Consider the following 21,414-nt stretch of genomic DNA (forward strand, 5'->3'; position numbering starts at 1 on the left):
TTTGATGTGTTGTTGTCCTTGTTCTTATAACGCTCACAAATAGATAATGGTCTACTTGACAAACTTTGACACCTTGATCTAAAGTTGACCTGCCAACCCCCCAAAAAAGTTAATGAAAGTTAATAGTCCCTTTTGTTTCTTTAGGAATTTAGAAAGAAGAAGCTGTTGGTAAAGGTACACAGCAGACTTTATGGACAATTTAGTTTATTTAACAGAACACTTTATGATTAATTAAATATCATCCAATTAACTTTTTTAGTTAATTTTAATTAATTCTTTTAGCTTATCCACTAGTCGTGGTATAGTAGGGTTATAATATTCACTATACTTGTCTATGAGTATATTTTATTGTTCCCACTATCCTCACATTTTCAATTTTCCTTTGGAAGATTTCAAGCATTGCCCTTGAAGTTTTGCTTAAGAATTGAGTCATTCCTGTTCCAGGGTAAGTCTCGACTGATTCGGGGATCTCTCTGTTAACAATGTTCATATTAGCTAAGTTAAGATGCATTGAATTGACTTACTCATGCTTGTGTGGGCATAGCTTTGTCTGGGGTGAATTCTCTTTCAGTTCAAGACAGTGGATTTTCTTAAGTTAAATTTGGACCAAAAAAGGCAGAAATGTTCAGCGGAGTGCTCACGATTGGACTGAAACTGAATTCGCCTCAGCGCTGGTTTGAAATGAAATGTGTAGCTTAAGTAACGTAGGCATTAACCCCTGCTTTATGCCAACGCTCATGTAATATAGTCACTGAATTTTCTATCGTGATAGCTTTCCTCCCTAGCTGCTGGAGCCGGCCCAAGAGGAGCACTGCGTAGCTGTGACTCGGTGGTCCCTCCACAAACCTTTCTCCCTGTGTCTCTCTGTCCCTCCAGGTCAAGTCGGTCATCAACCTCCTGTTCGCGGCCTACACAGGAGACGCATCGGCACTGAGGAGGTGAGCCGCCCTCACACCACCACCACCGCTCACACACTCACACCTGCTTAAACACCTAAACCGTCAAAAGCTGTTGTGGACAGAAACTTAGGACAGTCTTCAGAAATCAGGACATTTTGCCGCTCCTCACCTTTTTTTTTTTCCTCATGTCGGGCTGGACATTATAGCAGTATCATTTCTATCATGATATATAACATGGGATGTGAGATTTTTAATATTGTGGTGGGTTAAGTTCTGTCTTGTCCTGGGTTTAAAGGCAGTAAGAATGCATTTTTCTGAAGTTATCAGGCTGTTCTAATCGTTTAAGTATTTGTCTCCAGCTGCTTGGTCATAATATCCATATTACCAATAATTGGTAAGCAAAAATCTTGTATGTAAATGTCTTATGTGTGTGTGTAGGTTTGCACTGTCATCCATGGACATGGAGCAGAGGGACTACGACTCCAGGACGGCTCTCCATGTGGCGGCAGCAGAAGGTACCGTGCACCTTGTTTCCACCGGTGCATCAATCAGTCTTTATTGATAAAAAATTGTCGTACTCATATCATTCAAACTGCTGTAGAAGGATTAATAAAAAAGTAACAATGAGTAGGAATCATAAAATCTGGATGTGCTTTGACGCTGTAGTGAAGAAACATGAGGGAGCAAGTGCTTCTCCAGCTTAGTCAGTCACAATCAAATACACACTGCACGCGCTATCTAGTATGATATTATAAACTGCTGCTTATTTGTGTGCACATGTATGTAATTGCAGCGTGTGCTTTGCTTGCAGGACATGCAGAAGTGGTGCGCTTCCTGCTGGAGGCTTGCAAGGTGAACCCAGTGCCCAGAGACAGGTAGGCCTGAGTTTTTTTCAGCAACAATGATCACAGCTACAGTGCAAGTTTTTTCCTTTGAGGCAGTGAATACATTAGTGATGCAAAATACTGGATTTTTTGATGATACCAGAAAATGTCCAAATATTTTTTTTCTACGTAATTGCAGAGAACATCAAGTCTCTCCTGTAGTGGAATCAACATTTTATGTATTATTATTTTATTATACATAGACGTACATTTTGAGAAATAAATTGATTTTCCAATTTTCATCATCATTTGAATCAAGCTAATATTAAAGCATCTAAATCTCAATTGGCAATACTAGTATACGATACAGCTTATACAATACAATGGAGTATTCATTTTGAGCCAAAATATGGGCATAATAGTTGCAGATATACTACCATTTAAATGCTGCATTTGTCTTTTTTCAAAACATACAGCTCCATCTGTAGTGTGTAGATTTTTTTTTTTTTTTTAAATTCTTTCTTGCTGTCAGAGAAAATCAGTGAGTGAAACCTCCTCCTGCGTGCTCTGTGCAGGTGGGGGAACACGCCCATGGACGAAGCCTTGCACTTCGGCCACCACGACGTGGTGACCATCCTGCAGGACTACCACGACAAATACAGCCCGCAGGCGGCCCCGGACGACAAGGAGAGCGCAGAGAAGAACCTGGACGGCCTGCTGTAGACCCCCTGGGCCACACGGGAGCGCTGTTGCTACTCAAACACCTCAATAAGACTTGTAGATTGTTGCGCTGTGGTGGACAGTCGGTGGAGTGACTTTGTATAATAGTGGCCGTACTTTTGAAGTGTGTGCTGAATTTGTTTTTGGTTTCGTTGTATATATTTCTGTGTCCCATCCGGTAGCAGCAGTCATCTCGCTGGAATTTGCTCCCAGGCTGTATATTGCTTCTGACGAGTGCTTCACCTTTACTCCAGACCTCCTCCTCTCCTCTGCAATAATGAAATGTGTGTGAGAGAAACCAGTTAAAACTATTTAATCTAATGATACCAAACTATACAGTGCAACATGTAAATTATCGCTGTACTGTAAAGGCAGCTTTGTGATATCACAGTGTATTAGGCTAGATCAAGTGCAGGTTTGGTAATACTGTATAATACTGTATGCTTTCAGCTAATACTCTCACTATAGTTGTTTGTGCGATAGTGAGGTGTGAGAAATGTTGTGGTGGATCACAGACATTGCGCCGCGGGTAAAATTGCAGTCTGTTTAAGTGCAGAAAACAGTTGTTTTTAACAGTAATCATGCTCACTGGTCACATGCTGCAGGCTGCATCACAAGAGCTCCTGTGTTTATGTGCAGCCGCCGTGCTGCAGTGTTGTGTTCGCATCATGTATCTCAAATTGCACTACAAGCTCCAACCCAGAATTCATGATCACCTTGGTTACATTTTGGGACATAAGTTTGCATGTTAGTCAGGAAATCTGATTTTCCTGAAACTAACTTTTTAATGCTTTCAGGTATTCTTTATGAACACCACCCAAAGCACATAGTGCGTGGAAGTATTTGCTAATTAGTTCATTAATTAGCATACATAGTGACCTCATTTGCAAAACAGGTTTTGTACATGTTTTTATTTTCAGTGCGTTGTTTCTGACGGATGTGAGCTCATGGGCAGGTTGTGTGCTGTTGCTTTCCTTTGCTCACTGTGAAAGTCAGATGGTAACACTTTGTCAGATGATACACTTTGGATTTTTAGAGATGGCATGTCTCTTCAGAAGGGTAATAATTCATGTAGACTCACAGGGGTGTCAGTTTGGGTTGCAAGATGCTTTCCTTTCTGCCAGTTATTCTTCTGCTATGTTTCATTTGTCACCTATGAAATGGCGATCTTTCAAATCGTCGTAATGTTCAAATATTTGGGAGGTATTCTTTACCCACATTCTGCATCCCAGCCTGTTCACAGCCAGTTCGTTTTTTTTTGTTTGTTTGTTTGTTTTTTTGGTTCCGTCCATGTGAGCTGACAATATTTTCACGTCTTTCTGGTCATTAAGCTTGTGCCTTTGCTTAAGATCCAAATTTAACCTGTTTAATATTTTTAACCTGCTTGCACAGTCAGGTGGGTGGGATTTCCTGAACAATAGAACAATTCAAGGAACACCAGGAAAGTTCAGGAAAGACTTTGGAAGTCAGGTTAGTTTTCCTGTGATTGACAGCTTCTGTGACTGTATTAGAATTGTCTTGATAGAGCAAACCCATACCGAGCTCTCCAAAGGACTGATCCACATCACTGTCAATGAATGTAAGCATTAAGCATTATGACATTTTTCCCCAGTTAATTTTATTGCAGGTTTAGTCACACATATGCTGTGGCATGTGTACTTTCTGGAATGTTGAACAGAATCAGAAAAAAAACATTATCAACTAATTCAGTAAGAAATTGACAACTTACATTTCAAGTACATTGACTATTTGACATTTACATGAAAACTGAGCAGTGCAAGTTTCATAACACCCATACATAAACATACAAGAGTTTAAAAAAAAAAAAATCATCTTATCTTACATTTCCTGTTCAAACTGTTTTGGATTCTGACAAAAAGACACGATTTACAGTTTGTGAGGATGATACCATGCTGGAGTTATCATCTCAATTCTGCCAACAAGCAGAGTCCGAATGTGCTTGTGGATAAGGTTGTTCTTTGGCCTGTTAATGTTCATCATAACACTGTACAGTGTAAGTGTGATTTCTCTTGGCATTGGTATACAGTCAAATATATTACATTTATTTTAATAAACAAATGTAAATTACACTTATGTCAGCATTCTCTTTTGCCATTACAGAGAAGGATCTCTTGTAAACATCCCTTATGAAGAAGTTCATTTTTTCTGTAATTTAATTCAAAAAGTGAAACTCATTTTTTTAATTCTTTACACATTAAGAGCGCTATCAGAGCAGCCTGGGCCTCCACACCACCACAGCAGAGCCACAGGCTGATCGCTGCACTGATGCAGTTATTCCTGCAAGAGGAGCCCGACCAAGTACTGAGTGTAGAAATGAACACGGTTTTCAAGAGGTCGACATCTCTTGATTATAAATCCTTTTATTGATTGCTTTTATGAAATATTCTAATATTTTAAGATAATGGATTTTTGATTTTCATCAATTATACGCCATAATCATCACAACAAAAAAGGCTTGAAATATTTCACTTTATGTGTAATGAATCTAAAATATATGAAAGGTTCACTTTCTGAATTAAATTACAGAAAAAAAAATGAACTTTTTGATTTTTTATTGTATGCACTTGCACATATCAACAACTGACTAGTTTTTGGAAGTGCTCCCACAACATAATCAAATGAGCTTGTCAAGCTTGTTAGCAGGGAGGAGATCAAACTGAAGTGCAGCACAAGAAAAAAAAAAAGTTTGACCAACTGCAGGATACAGGTGGATATCGGCATGCAGGCTGGATCAGGCCAGAGTGATTCAGGCTCATCAAGACATTCCCCATTCTACAGAGAGACAGCAAGAATATTCAATTAAATTCTCAGGAATGGAAAAGTTATCTAATCTGAATAATGTGGAAAAAAACATAGCAGTTACTTGACAATGAAGTAGTTAGTTAAACACTGAGATTACAGGATTGTGGAAAAACAAGTTGTGAGAAGTCATACCCATCCCAGTGTCCATGTCTATTTCCACTTTTCTGTAAGACAAACAGTTTGTGTAACACTACCATTTACAATATGCAGAAAGGCCACAAAATGTGAAAGACCCTTCCCAAAGTGAGGACAAAATACAACCATAAAACAACAGCAACCCTCTTGGTTGTTGGTCTATGCAAATTAGGGACAAATCCATGTGTAATCTTTTGAATTGAATCTTAGGGGGTCAGGATCAGACATGTATCAGACATTTCACTGTACCTACACGCACGCCACAAGAATCTTTTGTTCTTTTGTTGTTGTTTTTCAGTTTTAAGGCATTATTTGTGCAAAAGTCAGTTCTCCAGTAGACTGCTAGAAGGGCATAAGCCGGGGTTTGTAAAAGCTTCTTTTCCCCAAAAGCATTGATTTATTTAGTTAGTTAGTTAGTTAGTTAGTTATTAAATGAGCAACAGTTTACTTACTTTGACACATGGATGGTTTTTCTCCCCCAGTAACCTCTTTTCAGTAGTTCTGCATTGAAAAAAGGAGAAAAGGTCATCTGAGGGCACACATTTCATTAAGCAGTAATATGCCACTAACAAGAATCTGATTTACATGGGTGGCAATACTAAAGCCATTCTGAGAGGTTTACGATAAAAATTACTGTTTATTTATTATTGCACTTGGCAAATAAAATGACTCTGATTCCCATTTGTATGTAGAAAGTCAAACAAGGCAGACAGTACCGGGTTTACTGTAGTGCTTTCCAAAGGCACTGTCTTTGGGGATGTCTGGGTAAAGATAGAGCAGAGGATTTCTGTGCGTGTTCTCTGAGTCACGAACACTGTAGCCCTTAATAATATTGGGCAGCCACTCATTACTTAGTTCCTTCTTGGTGTAGGGTAATACTGCATGAACATGGGTTTCTGTAAGCAGAGTACAGAGAGAAAGAAACCAACATACACATGAGCACAAGCAGAGGCAACAGGAAAATGTTGCACAAAAATACACCTGCATGTACTGCTGCTGTATGACCTGGGCATCTTCAAAAGTGACATACACCTCAGTTACACTGATGTTGGCCTTTTATTAAATGTATACTGGCCAGTCATTTTGTCTAATACTGTGATCATACCACGGCTACATACAAACACTGCAACATGCAAGGCCATTTTATTTTCTTTGCATATTTCATTTAATTACAATTACTCTATATAATTACTGCAAATGAAAATGAACTTCTGCTGTGATTTGGATTATTAAATCTTCTTTTTAATCTTCATTTTAATTTTGAACCAAACAATACATAAAAATGTTGAAAAATACAATGCTATTGTGGGATATTTTCAAGTTTAAAAGCATATTTTAATTTTGTCTACTATACCCTTCAATGGTCAAACCCTACACTGTTCTTCATTTGAATTCGGTCACTGAATTTGATCAAACACACACACACACACACATACCACCGCTGTTGTGCTCTACCCAGCTGAAGGTGATGGCTCCATCCCTGCTGCTCTCACTGAAGCGTAACAGGAAAGTCCCGTTCATCTTCTGCCTAAGCAAAGTCTCTGTTTGCCCCTTGCTCACAAAACCCATGACGGACCTGAAACACACATAAGTAAAAAGAAGAGAGTTTGATATATGGGGATTGAGAGTGACTACAGACTGCATTCATTCTGGACACAATCTCCATTCAGAATCCCAAATATGTATTATATACACCCAGTGGCCACTTTATTAGGTCCACCTGCACAATCTAATACAATCCAATACAGCTGTTGTGCCATAAAGTTTCCTCTCCTGCTGCCTATAAGGCTCAGGTTTTCTTTTTGTCACAGTAACAGAGGTGTTCATTCGCTTCTATGTTTGGCATTGAGCTCATAGTTAGTGCTGCTGTTGGACTGGACTGCATTTTATTGAGAGGTGTTTCCACTATTCTGTCCCCTTCATGTATATAAATAGGGAGGACAAAAAATTAGAAACACCTCTCAATGTAATGTAGTCAAGTACAAGACCTCTGCAAACTAAAACCTCAATAATAAACATAGAATTAAACTGACACATTCTCCACAATGTCAACACAAACCGAACATTATAAACTTTGTTAAAAGGTAGAATTTATGACTGAGCTATTGACCTGAGCTGCATTAGACTGGACAGGTGGAGCTGATAAAGCAGCCAGAGTATATTTAAGTTACATGTTCTACTGTATATGTTTTCAGTAAGTATACTGAGGTCTCATGATGAATGTGGTGACTGTTTGCTGATGTTGACATGCTGAACACAGCACCTTTAAGTATCAGTATGGTCGCTTTGCTTGACAAAGTGACACCTCAAGATGTATTTTACCCTTCTTTCCAGAGATCCAGCAAGTGCTTCTTGATCAAATCCAGGATCCCATGAATCCAAAACCAAACACCCTCATTCTGCTCACACAGGAACGCAAAGGAAAAAGAGGGGTTATAGTGGTTATAGTTCAAATTAGTGCGCGCACACACACATCACACAAATCCCAGGGAGAACGAAAACCAAGGGCCCTACAGGTTCTATATGTTCACTTTACTATTTTTTTCCCATTAATTTAACAGGGACCACATTAAGATAAAAACCTAAAGATATACATGTAGCTAAATAAAGATGTGACATGCTGTGATTTACAACAAGCATCTTTTTGAACACTCACCTTGCAGAACTTGCCCCAGTGGACAAGATCATCTGAGTTATCTGTCAACAAACGAAAACAGTTGCAAAAAATTTTGTGACATGAGCACAATCTAGGAGATGCAAGTAACATGGACAAACACTAAGTTCCTACCACCAAGAAATGAATAAGCCATTTTCATTTACTCATCATGTGAAAAGATTAGTTTATGATTAAGTTTAGGCTGGTAAAGGCTTTGCTTAAGGACTGGTTTATGTTTGGTTTAGGCAACTAAAGCTGCTTAAGGTTATGACTTAGTCATGGTTAAATAAGGGTTATGGTTAAGGTTAGGGTTAGTTGTACCTGGAGTCCCAGGTATTTAACCTGTGTGGAACTACATGGATAACGTCCCCACACAGGTTAAATACATGAGACTCCCCAACAGTCCGTAAGAATTGAAGAAGCTTCTTGGATGAGAAGTGAAACATCTTCAAGAATCTACACACACATCCAGTTGACTTCAGTTCAACTCTACATGGATAACCATGACCTAGATGACTGTGAACCTCCACAGAGAAACTCTACTAACTCTACTCACACTTTATCCTGAGCAGCTCACAAGTTATTATAGTACATACAGGAATACTATTTCTGTATAAAAATGGACTTAGTGTCATGTTCAGTTTAGAGAGGTCAAAACATTTCTCACTGAGCTTTGAAAACAACCACCATTGGGAGACTTGATGCATTTCTACAAAACCAAAACAAAAGTCAGCTTCCCAGACTCACCTACAAGTTTGTCCTTCAGCATGGAGAGATGGATTTCATTCAGTCCTCGTTCACAGACAGAAAGAAACTGCCAGTGTAGTACTTCTGACAGCTGCTGCCATGTGACTGGAGGAGGACTAACAAACAGTGACAGGTTCTGCACAAAACAAATTTTAGAATAAAGTTTGTTTGAGTGAAACTGAAACTTACATATTTGCAAAACAGCTCTGTCACACTAAAGTGACGTAAAGCTGCTTGTGTGATGGTTAACGGTGGTTTACGTGTAGACTTTAATAATGCACCCTCCTTATTTCTAGGTGATAGCCTGGGCCAGACTGCTCCCTGTGCCTGTCATGCAAAATGTTTTATTTGTCCGATTTTTTATGTACACTGAAGCCTATGTCTAACTAAATGTACCTGAAATGTGCTCAGTGTCCCTTATTTTGATCCATTTATCATGTGCTTCCCCTTTGTGTTTAAAAAGAGCTGCTGTGACGCAAGATGAATTTGAGAGAAATCTTACAATAAAGTTGTATTCTATCTCATCGTATTATATCGTATATCATACTATTGCCAAGCCTTTTTAAATGTTTTTGCTTGGTCTTGAATAAATTCTTCTTTAAATTGTAATTCCTAGGACTTACTGTGTGTATTTGCAAATACACAACACAACACAATCAGAGGCAAGAAAACACTACTAATTGTGCATCAAAGATTCTGATCAAGTTTTGTACACTCGAGTCACCATGATTTTACAAAGCATCAGTTTGACATGAAAAGCAGGATAAACACAGGGGTTACTGGGGTTAAACACAGGGGTTATAATTATGGTTCTGTCACAGTTTAGGCCTAACAGAGCCAGGTCCTGCTGTTGGGCTGGCTCTGCTGTACTTTAATGTAACATGTCATTAGTCACACCAGTGTATCTGCAATTCATGATAAAATGACTGCTGTGAAAAAGGTCTATTTCCTGTGACTCTATGATGAAAAGCATTTTTTACAAAGATAGTAAGTTATTTTACCATTTTCTATAAAGTAATGTGTTATCATTTTCTAGAATTTTAACTTGTCCTGTGCTTTGTTGCTGATCATCACACCAGTTAAATGCAACTAAACCTGACATTTTTTATTGATTGAGGTGTGATGGCTTTACCTGTGGTTCACTGGTCAGCATGCTGCACCACAGGACCGAGGCCCAGGCACTGGGGACCTGGTTGGAACTGGAGACGATCACCAGGGGCAGAGAGCTGGTCTGGACCAAGAGGACAAAACTGTCAACACTTTGACAAAATCAAATGGACAAAATGTCAAGCTGGTTGGGAAAAGGGCTGGCTGACTTGTGCACATTTGATTTGAGCCCAAAACTGGAAGGATTTGGAGATTATAATCATGCCTATTATTGTATTGTTATTTACAACCCATCTACTGCTACAGTCTGATACTCCAATGCAACACCTCAAACCTCACAGCAAAGTCCCACTGATTTTGATGGGGCGGGCTGTTGGCCTAGTGGGGGCACTGTAATTACAGTAGACGTCAAAGGGCCTTAACTTCAGTTTATGTATTCTAATTTTTTCCATGAGCAAATACAGCAATAGACACAGATTTTGTACTCTCACCTGAATATCAACATCCAGTCCACCCTGCTGCAGCTGCGTCTCAAATTTAATGACGTGGAGCTCCTCAGTGACGACCAGAGGAGTCTGATGGAGAATGAAGACACACTGTGAACAACCAGTCCAACTATCATTTGATACAGATAACATGTAACATTATCAAAGCTCAACTAGACCGCTCTGGGAAGAAAAAATATTTGGATAATAATCATATGCAAGAGCTTAGCACAGGTTTAAAATCGTATCACAAATCCAAAAATAATTTTCACACACAGAGACCCAAAAGTAAGTCAATACTTCACATTATGTTTCTTTGTACAGTAAACATGGCATCCATGTATTTTAACGTTATGTACTCATTAAACTCAAGAATTTTTAAGTGTTAATTTTACATTTATCACGTAAATTCTACATTTATTCCACTTAATTTAAGGTATAGCCCACAGTTTTTAAAGTCTGAATGAAGTAGCTATAAAGTTATACTATATTTAATTTGTTCAAGTTAAAAATATGCATAAAAATTATCCTGAGGCAGTTTTTGAAACTGGCACCTGAATTTCCAGTGAGCCTGTTAGTGTTACAGCAATCCTAATTCCTATGTCAGTTATATTCATTAATCCATACAAATGGTAATCAAGTGAATTTAAACCACTCCAAACTGTCACACCTTTACCTCATAGGATCTTTTGCCTCGTACTTTGCAGTCCTTTAATGACTAGAAGAAAAGAGAAAATGACAACAAAAAGAGTATCAGTATCACTATATACTGTTGAGCCATGAGCTTAATGTGCATGTGCAGGTCTTATAGATACAAATACACAGTAAGTGTAAATGACTAATTGGTGTCTATGTGTTTCCTCATTAGCATGTGGCTGTATGGATTTTTGGGGGACTGTTGATTAACCCTCCTGTTATGTTCAAATTTACAAACATCTTTTATGTTTGGGGTCAATTTGACCCCAGCGGTTTAAACCTCCACAAAATTATTATAATTAAAATTGTTATCAAAGTTTATGTGTTAGGCACTTTATGTTTATTTGTTGACTACCTAAATAGCTCTTTAAATAAAACATAACTCCTGCACCACCCCCACTTATACATTCAGTATTCCTATCACGCGACTATGGAAAAATATGCAAATCACCATAAAATCTCACTGATTGACCTAAAATTGTAAAGAAATATCTTTTTGGTGTTTTAATGGCTTTATATTATTTCTAAGTACAGATTTTTGTTATTTATAACCGATGTGTTACAAAGGGTGTACAGGACATTGAAAACATATCATCCTCCGTAAAAATTTCATGTTTACCTGGTAGTAGCCATTAAATTAGGAAAACTCATTAAATATGAAGCAAAAAAAATGATGTTAATCATTTATTTAGAGACGTTAAACATTGGCTGGGGTCAAACTGACCCCAAATATAATAGGAGGGTTAAGTATGTATGTAATATGAAATGTGAAAATGTTAAACTGAAGGAAAATATCAGCATAAGAGCATTTTAACGTGATTTTTAGGTCAAGGTTTCATACCAGGTGTCCAAACTCTGCCACCAAGCCTCCGCCAGACATCTCCACATCCAACACCTTGGGCTTGTTTGTAACAAATGCAAACTGGCGGAATCTGAGACATTTTTAGTTGCATCAGTGTGTTGATATTAACTGATGGAAATGAACAATTACACACACAGATAATGATGTAAAACACTGATATGCCTACCCTTTAATGCTGTCCTTTTCAGCGACATCCCTTATTTAAAGAAGAGTACAAAAGTAGTTATTGTAAAAAAAAAAAAAAAAAAACGCTCACACAATAAGTATAGTAATGTCTTGTGCTCGCTAAAACACCTGACACTGGGCATTCACTTTTTTTACTTACTTGTCAAATACAGGCTTGACTTTAAGCATGCACTTGAATTCTGGGAGATTCACTAAGAACCTGAGGGAGGGATAGAGATTAAAAAATATATATATTATGCAGAATGAAACTAAATCCTAAATATGTCAACTGCCCTCCAATACAAAGAGAGCTCCTTATACATTTTCCACTTCAAAAGTTTTAAACCTTTCCAGACATAAAATTCCGAAATGAGTTTTTACTTGGTCTTCAAAAGAACAGTGACTGACCCCTTTGGTAGTCTCTGCAAAAATACTGCAAATAGACCTTTTTCACAGCAGCCATTCAGACATGACTTAGCAGATAAACACGGATGTTATTAATAACATTAATTAAGGTCTTTAAGTGGACCAACGTGTTTCCAGTGAGCCAGCATGAACAACAGCAGAGCCCCAGCATTGTTTAACCTAAAAGGACAGAACCTTAATTAATGTCATTAGTAACACCTGTGTTTATCTGCTATTTCATGCCAAAATGACTGCTGTGAAAAAAAGCCTTTGTAGCTTGATGAGAGGCAGTTTAGTTAATCTGATAGTTATTTTTTGGCTTTGGTTCCTACCTATTAACATGTAACTACTAACCACTAGTCACTGGAAGCTTTAATGTTACAAGCTAGTGTACAAATCCAATGTGCTTACGACAAAGTAATGATTAGCTGATCAAACAATTTAGCTAGGTAATACACTGACAAACATGTAGTTAACGTGAATATGTATTTGAGTGAATGACAGTCCCCGGACGAGTCCCCATCCTCCCACATTCTTTTCCAGACTGGTCTAATTCCAAAAATGTTGAAGACCTGGCCAAATTCATTTTCCATGATTACCTTATTTTCACTGAGAACAGCACCCCGGTCTTAAGTATCAAAGATCGGTTGGACAGACTTGATGAACAAGGCTGTTTCTCAACCACTAGAGCACTGCAAAGCAAGCCACAACAAAAGGGGTGAGCATTTTGTTGTTTCAAGCAAATACTTTCCCTTTCTATTAAGTGAAAACAAGGGACAGTTCAGATTATTTTAACATGAGTATGTTCATGTTGCTGGCCATTAGTGATATGGTTGCATGAATATAGACAGAAGAACAAATATAACAGAGATAACAGAGCTAACATGTAAAAGTCAAAACACTAATCTCCAACATGGTCCAAAGATGTTAAAAGAACATGACCGAAGGTAGCAAGTCCGCTGTTGGAGACCTCCTGGCCTGCTGCAGCTTGGACAACATCAGCAACAGCAAACAGAGTGAACTGACAGAAACAAGCCAAAAAATGTTTTCAGAACACACCATATTTTGTGTATTTTTGATGCATTACTGTGCTCTAAGATCACTCCTTACATTGGAGCTATTTTATTTCTAAAATGCCCAAACTACTACGAGCTAGAGCCCGCGCACATATCACACTACCACATAAACCACTAACACGATCGTGTAGTAATACTCTGTGCACAGAGCGTAGTAACACTGGCATTCATCGACAAACAAAATAGTGACAATGTAAGGAGTGTTCTGCAAGCATGTGTAAATAGACAAAACAGTGTAGTCTGTCATGGAAACTGGGAACATTTTTTGACATGTCTGCTGTGGTTTAAAATGTTTTGTCATTGTTTTCACACTACTACTGCTGCTGTACATCCAAGGTTTGGCTGGCCAGCTGATCTCCAGTCAGAGGACTCACTGCATGAGATTACGTTCATGCAACCAAACTGTTGTTTGTTAGTAGCTCACACAACCTTAAGTCAAAAAAATCTCTACTATCCCTTAGGCTGACTGTGTGTATAAGTAATATACAGAATATAGAAGGACTAGATTAAATGTCATGACTCACTTTTCAAGAAGTCTTCTAAATTGGCAAACTGTGAGTTCCTCAACTTCTGTCAAATTCAAGAAACTGGAAGCACCATTGAAGGCACCATTGAAGGTGTAGTTCTGGTCCTGCTCTTGCAACTTCTTCAGCTGCTGGCGCATTTGTTGCAGAACTTCTCCCACAGTCGTGAACCTGATGGGCATATATACACAACCATGTGCGTATGTGCAGTCATTCAATATGACAGCTGGCACAAAAATATTTTTTATAAAAACACAAAAAACAGGAAAGGGTAGTGTTTTTGGATCTCAACAGATTCGGTTTAGCACTGAGCTCTTACCACATCTGCAGCAGGTCCAGACTGGTGTCAGCAGGACTGCCTATGCAGGCCATCTGCTGCCTGTGCTTCCACTCAGGCAGCTCCACTGTTACCAGGACCGACACAATCTGCCGCGCCAAGTTCAAATTTTTCATTATCTGCTGCAGCACCAACTGCAGGGCAAAACACAGGAAAGGATGAATGTCAGCAAGGGGGGTTACTGCTGCAAAAAATATGTTGAGCAAGCTAGAAAATGGGTACGTGAAATAAGGAGAATAACACGCATAAAAAATTACAAATAACTCCTGGAGTCCACTGAACATCACAGAAATCTACCTGTTTTGTTAGTGTGAAAAAGTTGGCCTCCTGAAGAAATTCCTCTTTTGCAAGAGCCTGGGACTGGACCGATCCGTTTACCTGATCCACTGGTGATGACAAATCACAGACAAGTCAAAGTCAAAATGAAGTTTGGATTGCCAGCATGTTTTCTTGACGCCACTTACTGTACCTTTGTTTGGCTGGGTCTTTGATATATGATCAAGTTTATCACGCAGATCCTCCAGTGACTTGATTTCCCGCTCGGTCTCCTGTATTACAAACAAACTTTCACAGTATTTTACAAATGCCAGAGCAGTGTTTCAGGTATCAGAGGTTTAAATTTAATGCTTTTAAGAACTTTTCAAGACAAATCTTAACCCAATTTTAGGCTAATTTCTGGAAAGGCCACTATTTTGTTATTCATAAAAGCATAGCAAGTAAATGTAAAAATAAGTATTATATAGCTCATCACTGTATGTTGAAGTTCTTGGTCATCCGGGTCCACACAGAGTTGAATCAAGGGCAACTGGACTTGTTTGTAAATTTGAGTCTTATGGTACATCTGGTCTTGTGCTAATGTCAGTTTTAGGCAGGAATATGGTCAGTCATTGATAACGTGTTTAACAGGCTCCTTTAGCTTAGATATCAGCTGCTGCTGGAATAAATCAAACCAGGACTTTTTTTGTTTTTACACATAACTTGGGACAAGAAAGTTTGAGGATTTTTGTGTATGAATCATTCTCCACTGATACAAAAGTGAAAAACCGGGATAACCGGTTTCTGTGTGCGTGTAGATGTAGTGTACAGGAGTAAGCAAAAAGTGGTTTTAGTGCAGGAAGTCAGTAGAAACAAAGTTTTAGGTTTAGCGATAGGTTTAGAGGTTGGAGCTTGACTAATATTGACAATAAGAGATCAGATGATGGATAAATAAAATTCTGGATTAATGACCTTTATGGTCTAATATTGATAAAACTGAATAAGACAGACTTTTTAAGGACCTGCAGACCCCCTGTGCAGTTTGCCATTCCTGTTTGCCACCTAGGAGCTGCATTAGAAAATGGCACAGGAAGTTGCAGTGCTTAACATTAACAGAAATCAGTGAAACCCTACCCTTTGTGGTGAGATATTCAGGTAAAGAAAAGCTTTAAAATAATGTAATTAGCTCGTAATGCTTGAAAAAATAAAACATATGGTCAATGTGAATTTACCCAAGTTTGCTCCCTCAGTTCTGAGATTTTGTTAGCCAAAGTATTCTGTCTCTCCATTGCTGGGTTGTCAGGTATGTACCCCTGAGAAAAACAAAGACATGTTCACTATGCTTACTTTAATTTACTTGTAGTTCATGAAACAAGCATTGCTATACACAGACGTGCGTGTGATGACAGAACACAAAAAAGTGCTGTTTGGACTTCTTTTGGTATGCTCTTGGTAGAATATGCAAACTTGAAAAGAAAATAAATAACTGCTATGAAACATAACTATTATCATTTTCATCAGCCTAGCACTTTGCACAACATGCTTCCAAAAATATTTACAAATAACAGCATTTTTCCAATTTACGGTCAGGTCAGGTAATTTTTGAAAATGTTAGATTTTTAACATTTTTGCATACTGGACCGTGCTTTCACACATTTTCCTACACATTTACTGCCCAACCAAATGACTACAGAGACCCAACACCAGTAGTTCAGAGTAGCATCTTACAACTAAAACATCTCACCTGTGCTTCAGCAACCTTAGCCAGGATCTTCTTTTCCTGCTTTAGGCATTCAGAAACAATCATGGCCAAGCTCAGTGGGTCCTCCCTAAACTGCTGCTGTGTGAAAAGTCAACACAAGGAATAAAACACATTGCTATTATTCGAAGAAAGAGCTCAAGGACTTGTACCTCTAAAACAAAATAGCAATGGGCTGCAGTAAAGGTCATACCCCCTCATACCACCCGTGTCCCTGGATGGGACAAGGGCCAAATTACTACTGTGCATGACAGTCATTACAGTCATTAGTTTTGCATCACTCACCATATACATCGTTACTTGCCAGTTCTTTTATGCAGTCTATGGTGTAGATGTATATCTATTTATGTTTATGTAAAGTACTGGGCACATGTTAGATTGTGTAGACTTGTATAACACATATGCATCTGATGTATTTCAATATAATTCGCATGGTTATTAGGAGGTATACACGATTAAAGACAGTTGAAATAGACACTTTTGTCTTACATTACTTTAAACTGTTACAGCCTTTTGGTCTTTACAGATGCCGTCTGGAGATGAATGTCTGATTTCAATTATACCGTTTGGCCTTTATTTACCTCTATTCCTGACTTCACCACGCCAATATGTAGGTGTGTGTATGTGTGTGTGTGTGTGTGTGTGTGTGTGTGTGTAATCATATGTTATCAAATGTAGCCCATGAGGGCAGGGCATTTTAATGCAAAAGACTGAAATAATTTCAAGCCAATCAAACAAATCATAAGAAGAACAATCATGTTTATAAACAAACAGACAAAGTGTCAACTGTAAAATAAAACACATAGTTTTGATAGTTATGATGAACCAAGGAGCCTTTAAAGACATTTACAGGAGGCTCTCCTGACCATATCTAAACTGTTGCATTATTATACCATCTCTCCAGAGTCAATTAACAAGTACACGGTGAGTATGCCCTTCTGAAGTGCAATGGTAATGCAAATCTAGTTTCAGATGAGCTGTTATTCTAGGGAGCTGCTCCACCTGCAAGTATGATTTCATCATTAGAAAGTCAGGCCCCAGCAAAATGTTGTTCTGCTGGACACAACGTTTCTGCTGCTCATCCAAATGGCGCAGGAGGTTCCAGAAAGCGTTCCTCGCTTCAGTCTCATTATCTGCCGCCAAATCCCTGAATAAATGCAGAAAAGTTGAATTTGTTTAGGAGTCATGTTTATAAATTCTCAATCATGCCACTGCACCATGTGTCTTAATCTCAACCAAACTATAGTTGACATCTAGAACAGTGTTTTTTTCAAAGTGAGGTCCTTCTGGGTCTTTGAGTGGTCCTATGTAAAACTAGGAATAGTTTAATTTCATTATAATTCAAGTCACTAGAATCTGTTACGATACAAAATTATGTGTTATCATCTTAACACCATGTTTAAACCTCACCACTTTGATTTTTCTTCATGTTTGACATCTAAACAATTTATTACTCAAGTCGACACAAACCAAGCTACCAACTTGGCCAAATCACTTCAAATAGGGATCTGTGAATTAATGAAACCTAACTTGGGGATCTGGAACATGTAAATGCTTGAAATCTCCTGATGTGGAGTACTTGAAGGGGAACGATACCCATTTTTAAGAATTCACATCATGACATTCAGATGGCTCTCTCTCTGTTTTCCAGCTTTTCCAGTTCACAAACTGACTAGTTTGTCCCGGAGCACAGAGGTACCACATCTGTTCTTACAATGGGTGGCATTCCCCTGTATCTCCTCCCCTTAAACTAAATCATGACGAGCATGGCTGCAGGAATTTGCGTAGCTCTGTCTGTTCTATATCTGGTTCTTGATAATGTGCATTCGTGTAGTCATTTTAGGTAAGAGGGGGCCACTGTTGAGTTTGGGTGCTGTTAGGCTACATCACCTGCACATTTTGTATCCATGTCCCTGCTCCTCCTATCATGTATGTACTACATGGCACCAACCTACTAGCAAATAAAACACCTACCAGTTTTGGCTCTCGATCCAGTCGCTGAGGTAGTGGCGAATCTCCCTGGGAAATTTCTCATGATACACCTGGCTCACCTGGTCCTGGTGTGCGGAGTCCAACTTCAGCAGCTGCTGCCACTGGGCCATCTGCCATTACCAGATCAAAATGACATACTGCAGCTGTAGGACAGTTTCTAATAACCATTTAACATCAACAATGATACAAGCCATAATACTTTATTTATATATAATGTCTTATGAGGTACCAAAATATTTTTTTAATTAACAGATGACATAAATTAGTAAGACAGGAAGAACAGAAAAACACAGTCCAAGCCATAGAGAAAAAATGGAATAAACAAAAAGGAGACAGCAACAAGGATTAAATCAAAAGATTTTACAAAGGCTAATACTGGTATAAGAGAAGAGAGAAGAAGAGAAGAAGATACTGATTCCTAGCCTACTTTTGCTTTATAGTGTTTTTCAAATCTGCTCAAAACTCATTTCCACAGGAAAGCTTTTAAACAATGTACATGTTTGATACTGTTCAAGTCCCCGTGGTGGTGCTTGGATTCTGTCTCATTTTCACTTGACTGAGATACTTGCTTTTACAATTTTAATGCTGTCAAACTTGTTACTTGAGCCTCTCCTTTCTTTTACTTTTTAGCCCTTTTTTACTTCTCAATTTCTTTGTCTTTTTTATGTCTATTTTACTCATAAATCAACTAATTATTTGCCATGTAAAACATGGGGAAAATCCTCTTTTTTATCCCCTGTTACATATAGTATATATGTTACTACATGTGTCAGATATAGTATCACATAAATATTTACACAGTTGTAGTGATTTTCTAAGTATGTGAAGGTGATGCACCCTCTTCATCTGGGGTGGGTGTTTCTTGTGCTGATGTGGGCGTGTTTTGTCCTGGACACACTAGCTATTTTCTGCCACCTCCCTCAAAACTTTCTGGACTTTCTCCAGCTAGAGACAACATGACGAAAAATAAAGTAATTTATTAAATATTATTACACATGGAGCACTCGATTCTGATTGTTTGGTGGGATGTTAATAACCTCCAGATAAGCACATGGCTATGACATAGTCCTTATTATCTCTGTTGTGAACTGATGCAATGCTTTGTAACTTGCTCCCAAGTCAAAATCAACGGTTAGATTGAGTAAATTGACTAAGAAGCATAATTAATATCATTAGTAGCACCTGTGTTTGCCTGCTATTCCATGTCAAAAGGACTGCTGTGGAAAAAGTCTGCCGTGCAGAGGGGTGCCGGCTCGGGCATACGCATAAATTAATACAGTACGTGATTCATGGCAGTCTACAGGAGACCTTTTAACCCCAAAGATAGATAATATTTTATCTTATGTTATCTTAATAAGGTAATAATACACGACAGCAAGGCTACAGTTTATGTATTATACGCCACCGTGACGCATTTACCCAACATGACAGTCAATCAAACTACGGACAGCTAAGAGCTACAGTGCATACAGCGTCTTTCTCCCGACTTTAGTATTAGCCGGTCAACTTTAGACTGTAGCCGGATACTTTTGACCAGACCAACTGCGACTTAAATGTGTAACATTTAAGACAACAAAATGTCTAACCCTAACCTCAGTAACTAGCATCACATATTCAACAAGCTACTTTTTTTGGATACAGAAAAATGGGTTGCACATACTAGTTTACTTGACGTTAAAACATACCTCCGGGTATTGTTGTTGTTGTCCTTATTGGGGGGGAAAAAGATATTAGAAATGAAGAGCTACAGCTGGGCTTCCGTTAGCGCCAGCTGCTGTGCGCCCCTATCCACAACACAATCACACACACCAAAACACTGCAATCTAACAAAGTCACGGCCGGAGAAGCCGGGCAGAGTCAGTTTATACCCACACACCACGTGACTCACGAGGTGTTGCAGTGGGCGTGACGTTACTCTAGTTTAACCACCCAATATAATACAAATATGCCTCTCATTTCACTATTTTTAAACAGCGTTACATTGTTACAGTGTTTTAAGGTGGATTTTTTTCCTCTCACCAGTCACCTCTCATAACTAACCAGCTTTGGTGTATGTTTTGATTATTTCTGTTCTGTTCCAGCATTGCTCATTCAGGCTTGGACACACTGGTTGTGATAGCCTGCTCATTTCGTGCCAAACCGCGTCCCCCACTCCATAATAATGCTGATGTCACCCAGCAGTGGTGTAAAGAGTGTGTTCTAACAACACTGAGCTTGCATGCTCACTGGGGGATTTTTTCCCCCTGTATAGTCAGAACTTTTGATTAGTGTAAGGCTGGTAGTTATAGGCTCTAATGAATATAGTTTAAAAAGCATCTTCCGTTTATAAAATGAACAAAACATTGTCTACTAGCCTATTAGCTGTCGCATATCGGCAAGGACACAACGGGATTTTTTTTTATATTATTGTATTTGTTCCCCTGGACACAGTACAGGGGTGTGGGAATGTGTGATTCATTTCCGCGGACTGCCCCACGCCCACTGCTCTCCGTGAATCACGTGGTTCCCGAGAAACAAGACTAGTGTTTAGTATCAAGCAGCAAACAATTCAGACCGCAGCGGAAATTTCACTTCCCGTTTAGACGTTTCCTTCAAAGTAAAAGTAAAGTATCCATTAAAACTGAGTACGCACAAATACTAAATCATATCCAAATATGTGTTATTATTAGTCATTATGTTTACGGTCAAAGAGCAAACTCCTGTATGAAAAGGAAACATTGTAGTTTATTAAATAGATGAACTCATTGAAGACCCAAACAGCTGTAGTTACTCCAGGAACCTGTCCAGGGTTGGCTTCTTTCTCTGGGTTTGGAGCTAAATATAGCCCAAGCTATGTGCAGTGACAATTAGTTTGTCTGAGTGGCATCTTTCCAAAGCTGTCCCGTTTAGCAAAGGACACTGGAATGAGGAACGTGACTAAATACAAGGAAGATTGCAAACTTTATCT

General features: G+C 38.6%; 2 protein-coding genes across 5 annotated transcripts in view; one reads left to right on the forward strand and one right to left on the reverse strand.

Moving 5' to 3' along the window:
• Positions 1 to 8,383, forward strand: part of glsb (glutaminase b) — a 44,502-nt gene extending 36,119 nt beyond the window's left edge. The window contains exons 15-19 of one of the 3 annotated variants that reach the window (XR_003930279.1): positions 877 to 938; positions 1,338 to 1,414; positions 1,711 to 1,774; positions 2,299 to 4,089; positions 8,373 to 8,383. Coding sequence is in view for 2 of the 3 variants with exons in the window: in XM_030080687.1 (XP_029936547.1) it covers positions 877 to 938; positions 1,338 to 1,414; positions 1,711 to 1,774; positions 2,299 to 2,446 (351 nt within the window). In the remaining variant the exon portion in view is untranslated. Of the gene's footprint in view, positions 1 to 876; positions 939 to 1,337; positions 1,415 to 1,710; positions 1,775 to 2,298; positions 4,534 to 8,372 lie in introns of those variants that run through there. The other 2 variants (XM_030080687.1, XM_030080686.1) reach the window with 2 other exon arrangements.
• Positions 4,510 to 20,291, reverse strand: LOC115379783 (signal transducer and activator of transcription 1-alpha/beta-like). 2 transcript variants are annotated; one of them, XM_030080685.1, is made up of 24 exons: positions 20,153 to 20,291; positions 18,450 to 18,577; positions 17,478 to 17,622; positions 16,461 to 16,553; positions 15,949 to 16,029; positions 14,931 to 15,009; positions 14,759 to 14,847; positions 14,444 to 14,595; positions 14,125 to 14,295; positions 13,124 to 13,216; positions 12,280 to 12,339; positions 12,121 to 12,150; positions 11,934 to 12,024; positions 11,073 to 11,114; positions 10,403 to 10,486; positions 9,937 to 10,035; positions 8,805 to 8,940; positions 8,058 to 8,098; positions 7,724 to 7,800; positions 6,838 to 6,977; positions 6,118 to 6,297; positions 5,854 to 5,902; positions 5,399 to 5,430; positions 4,510 to 5,236 (listed from the first exon to the last, which is right to left on the reverse strand). In XM_030080685.1, the coding sequence occupies exons 2-24, from the start codon at positions 18,575 to 18,577 to the stop codon at positions 5,220 to 5,222; spliced, it is 2,109 nt and encodes a 702-aa protein (XP_029936545.1). In that variant the 5' UTR covers positions 20,153 to 20,291; the 3' UTR covers positions 4,510 to 5,219. The 2 variants fall into 2 exon arrangements, with proteins under 2 accessions (XP_029936545.1, XP_029936544.1); XM_030080684.1 differs by having other exon boundaries at positions 16,461 to 16,556.
• Between the last annotated feature and the right edge of the window lie 1,123 nt (positions 20,292 to 21,414).

This window comes from Myripristis murdjan, chromosome 21, assembly GCF_902150065.1.
Source record: "Myripristis murdjan chromosome 21, fMyrMur1.1, whole genome shotgun sequence".
Lineage (NCBI taxonomy): Eukaryota > Metazoa > Chordata > Actinopteri > Holocentriformes > Holocentridae > Myripristis > Myripristis murdjan.

Coding starts and splice junctions, on each gene's coding strand:
- LOC115379783 (XM_030080684.1), bottom strand. CDS start 18,577: ATGGCCCAGTGGCAGCAGCTGCTGAAGTTGGACTCCGCACACCAGGAC. Junction 7,801..8,057: donor ACTGGGGCAAGTTCTGCAAG/GTGAGTGTTCAA, acceptor CTGTGTGAGCAG/AATGAGGGTGTTTGGTTTTG. Junction 5,903..6,117: donor AAAGCACTACAGTAAACCCG/GTACTGTCTGCC, acceptor TTTTCAATGCAG/AACTACTGAAAAGAGGTTAC.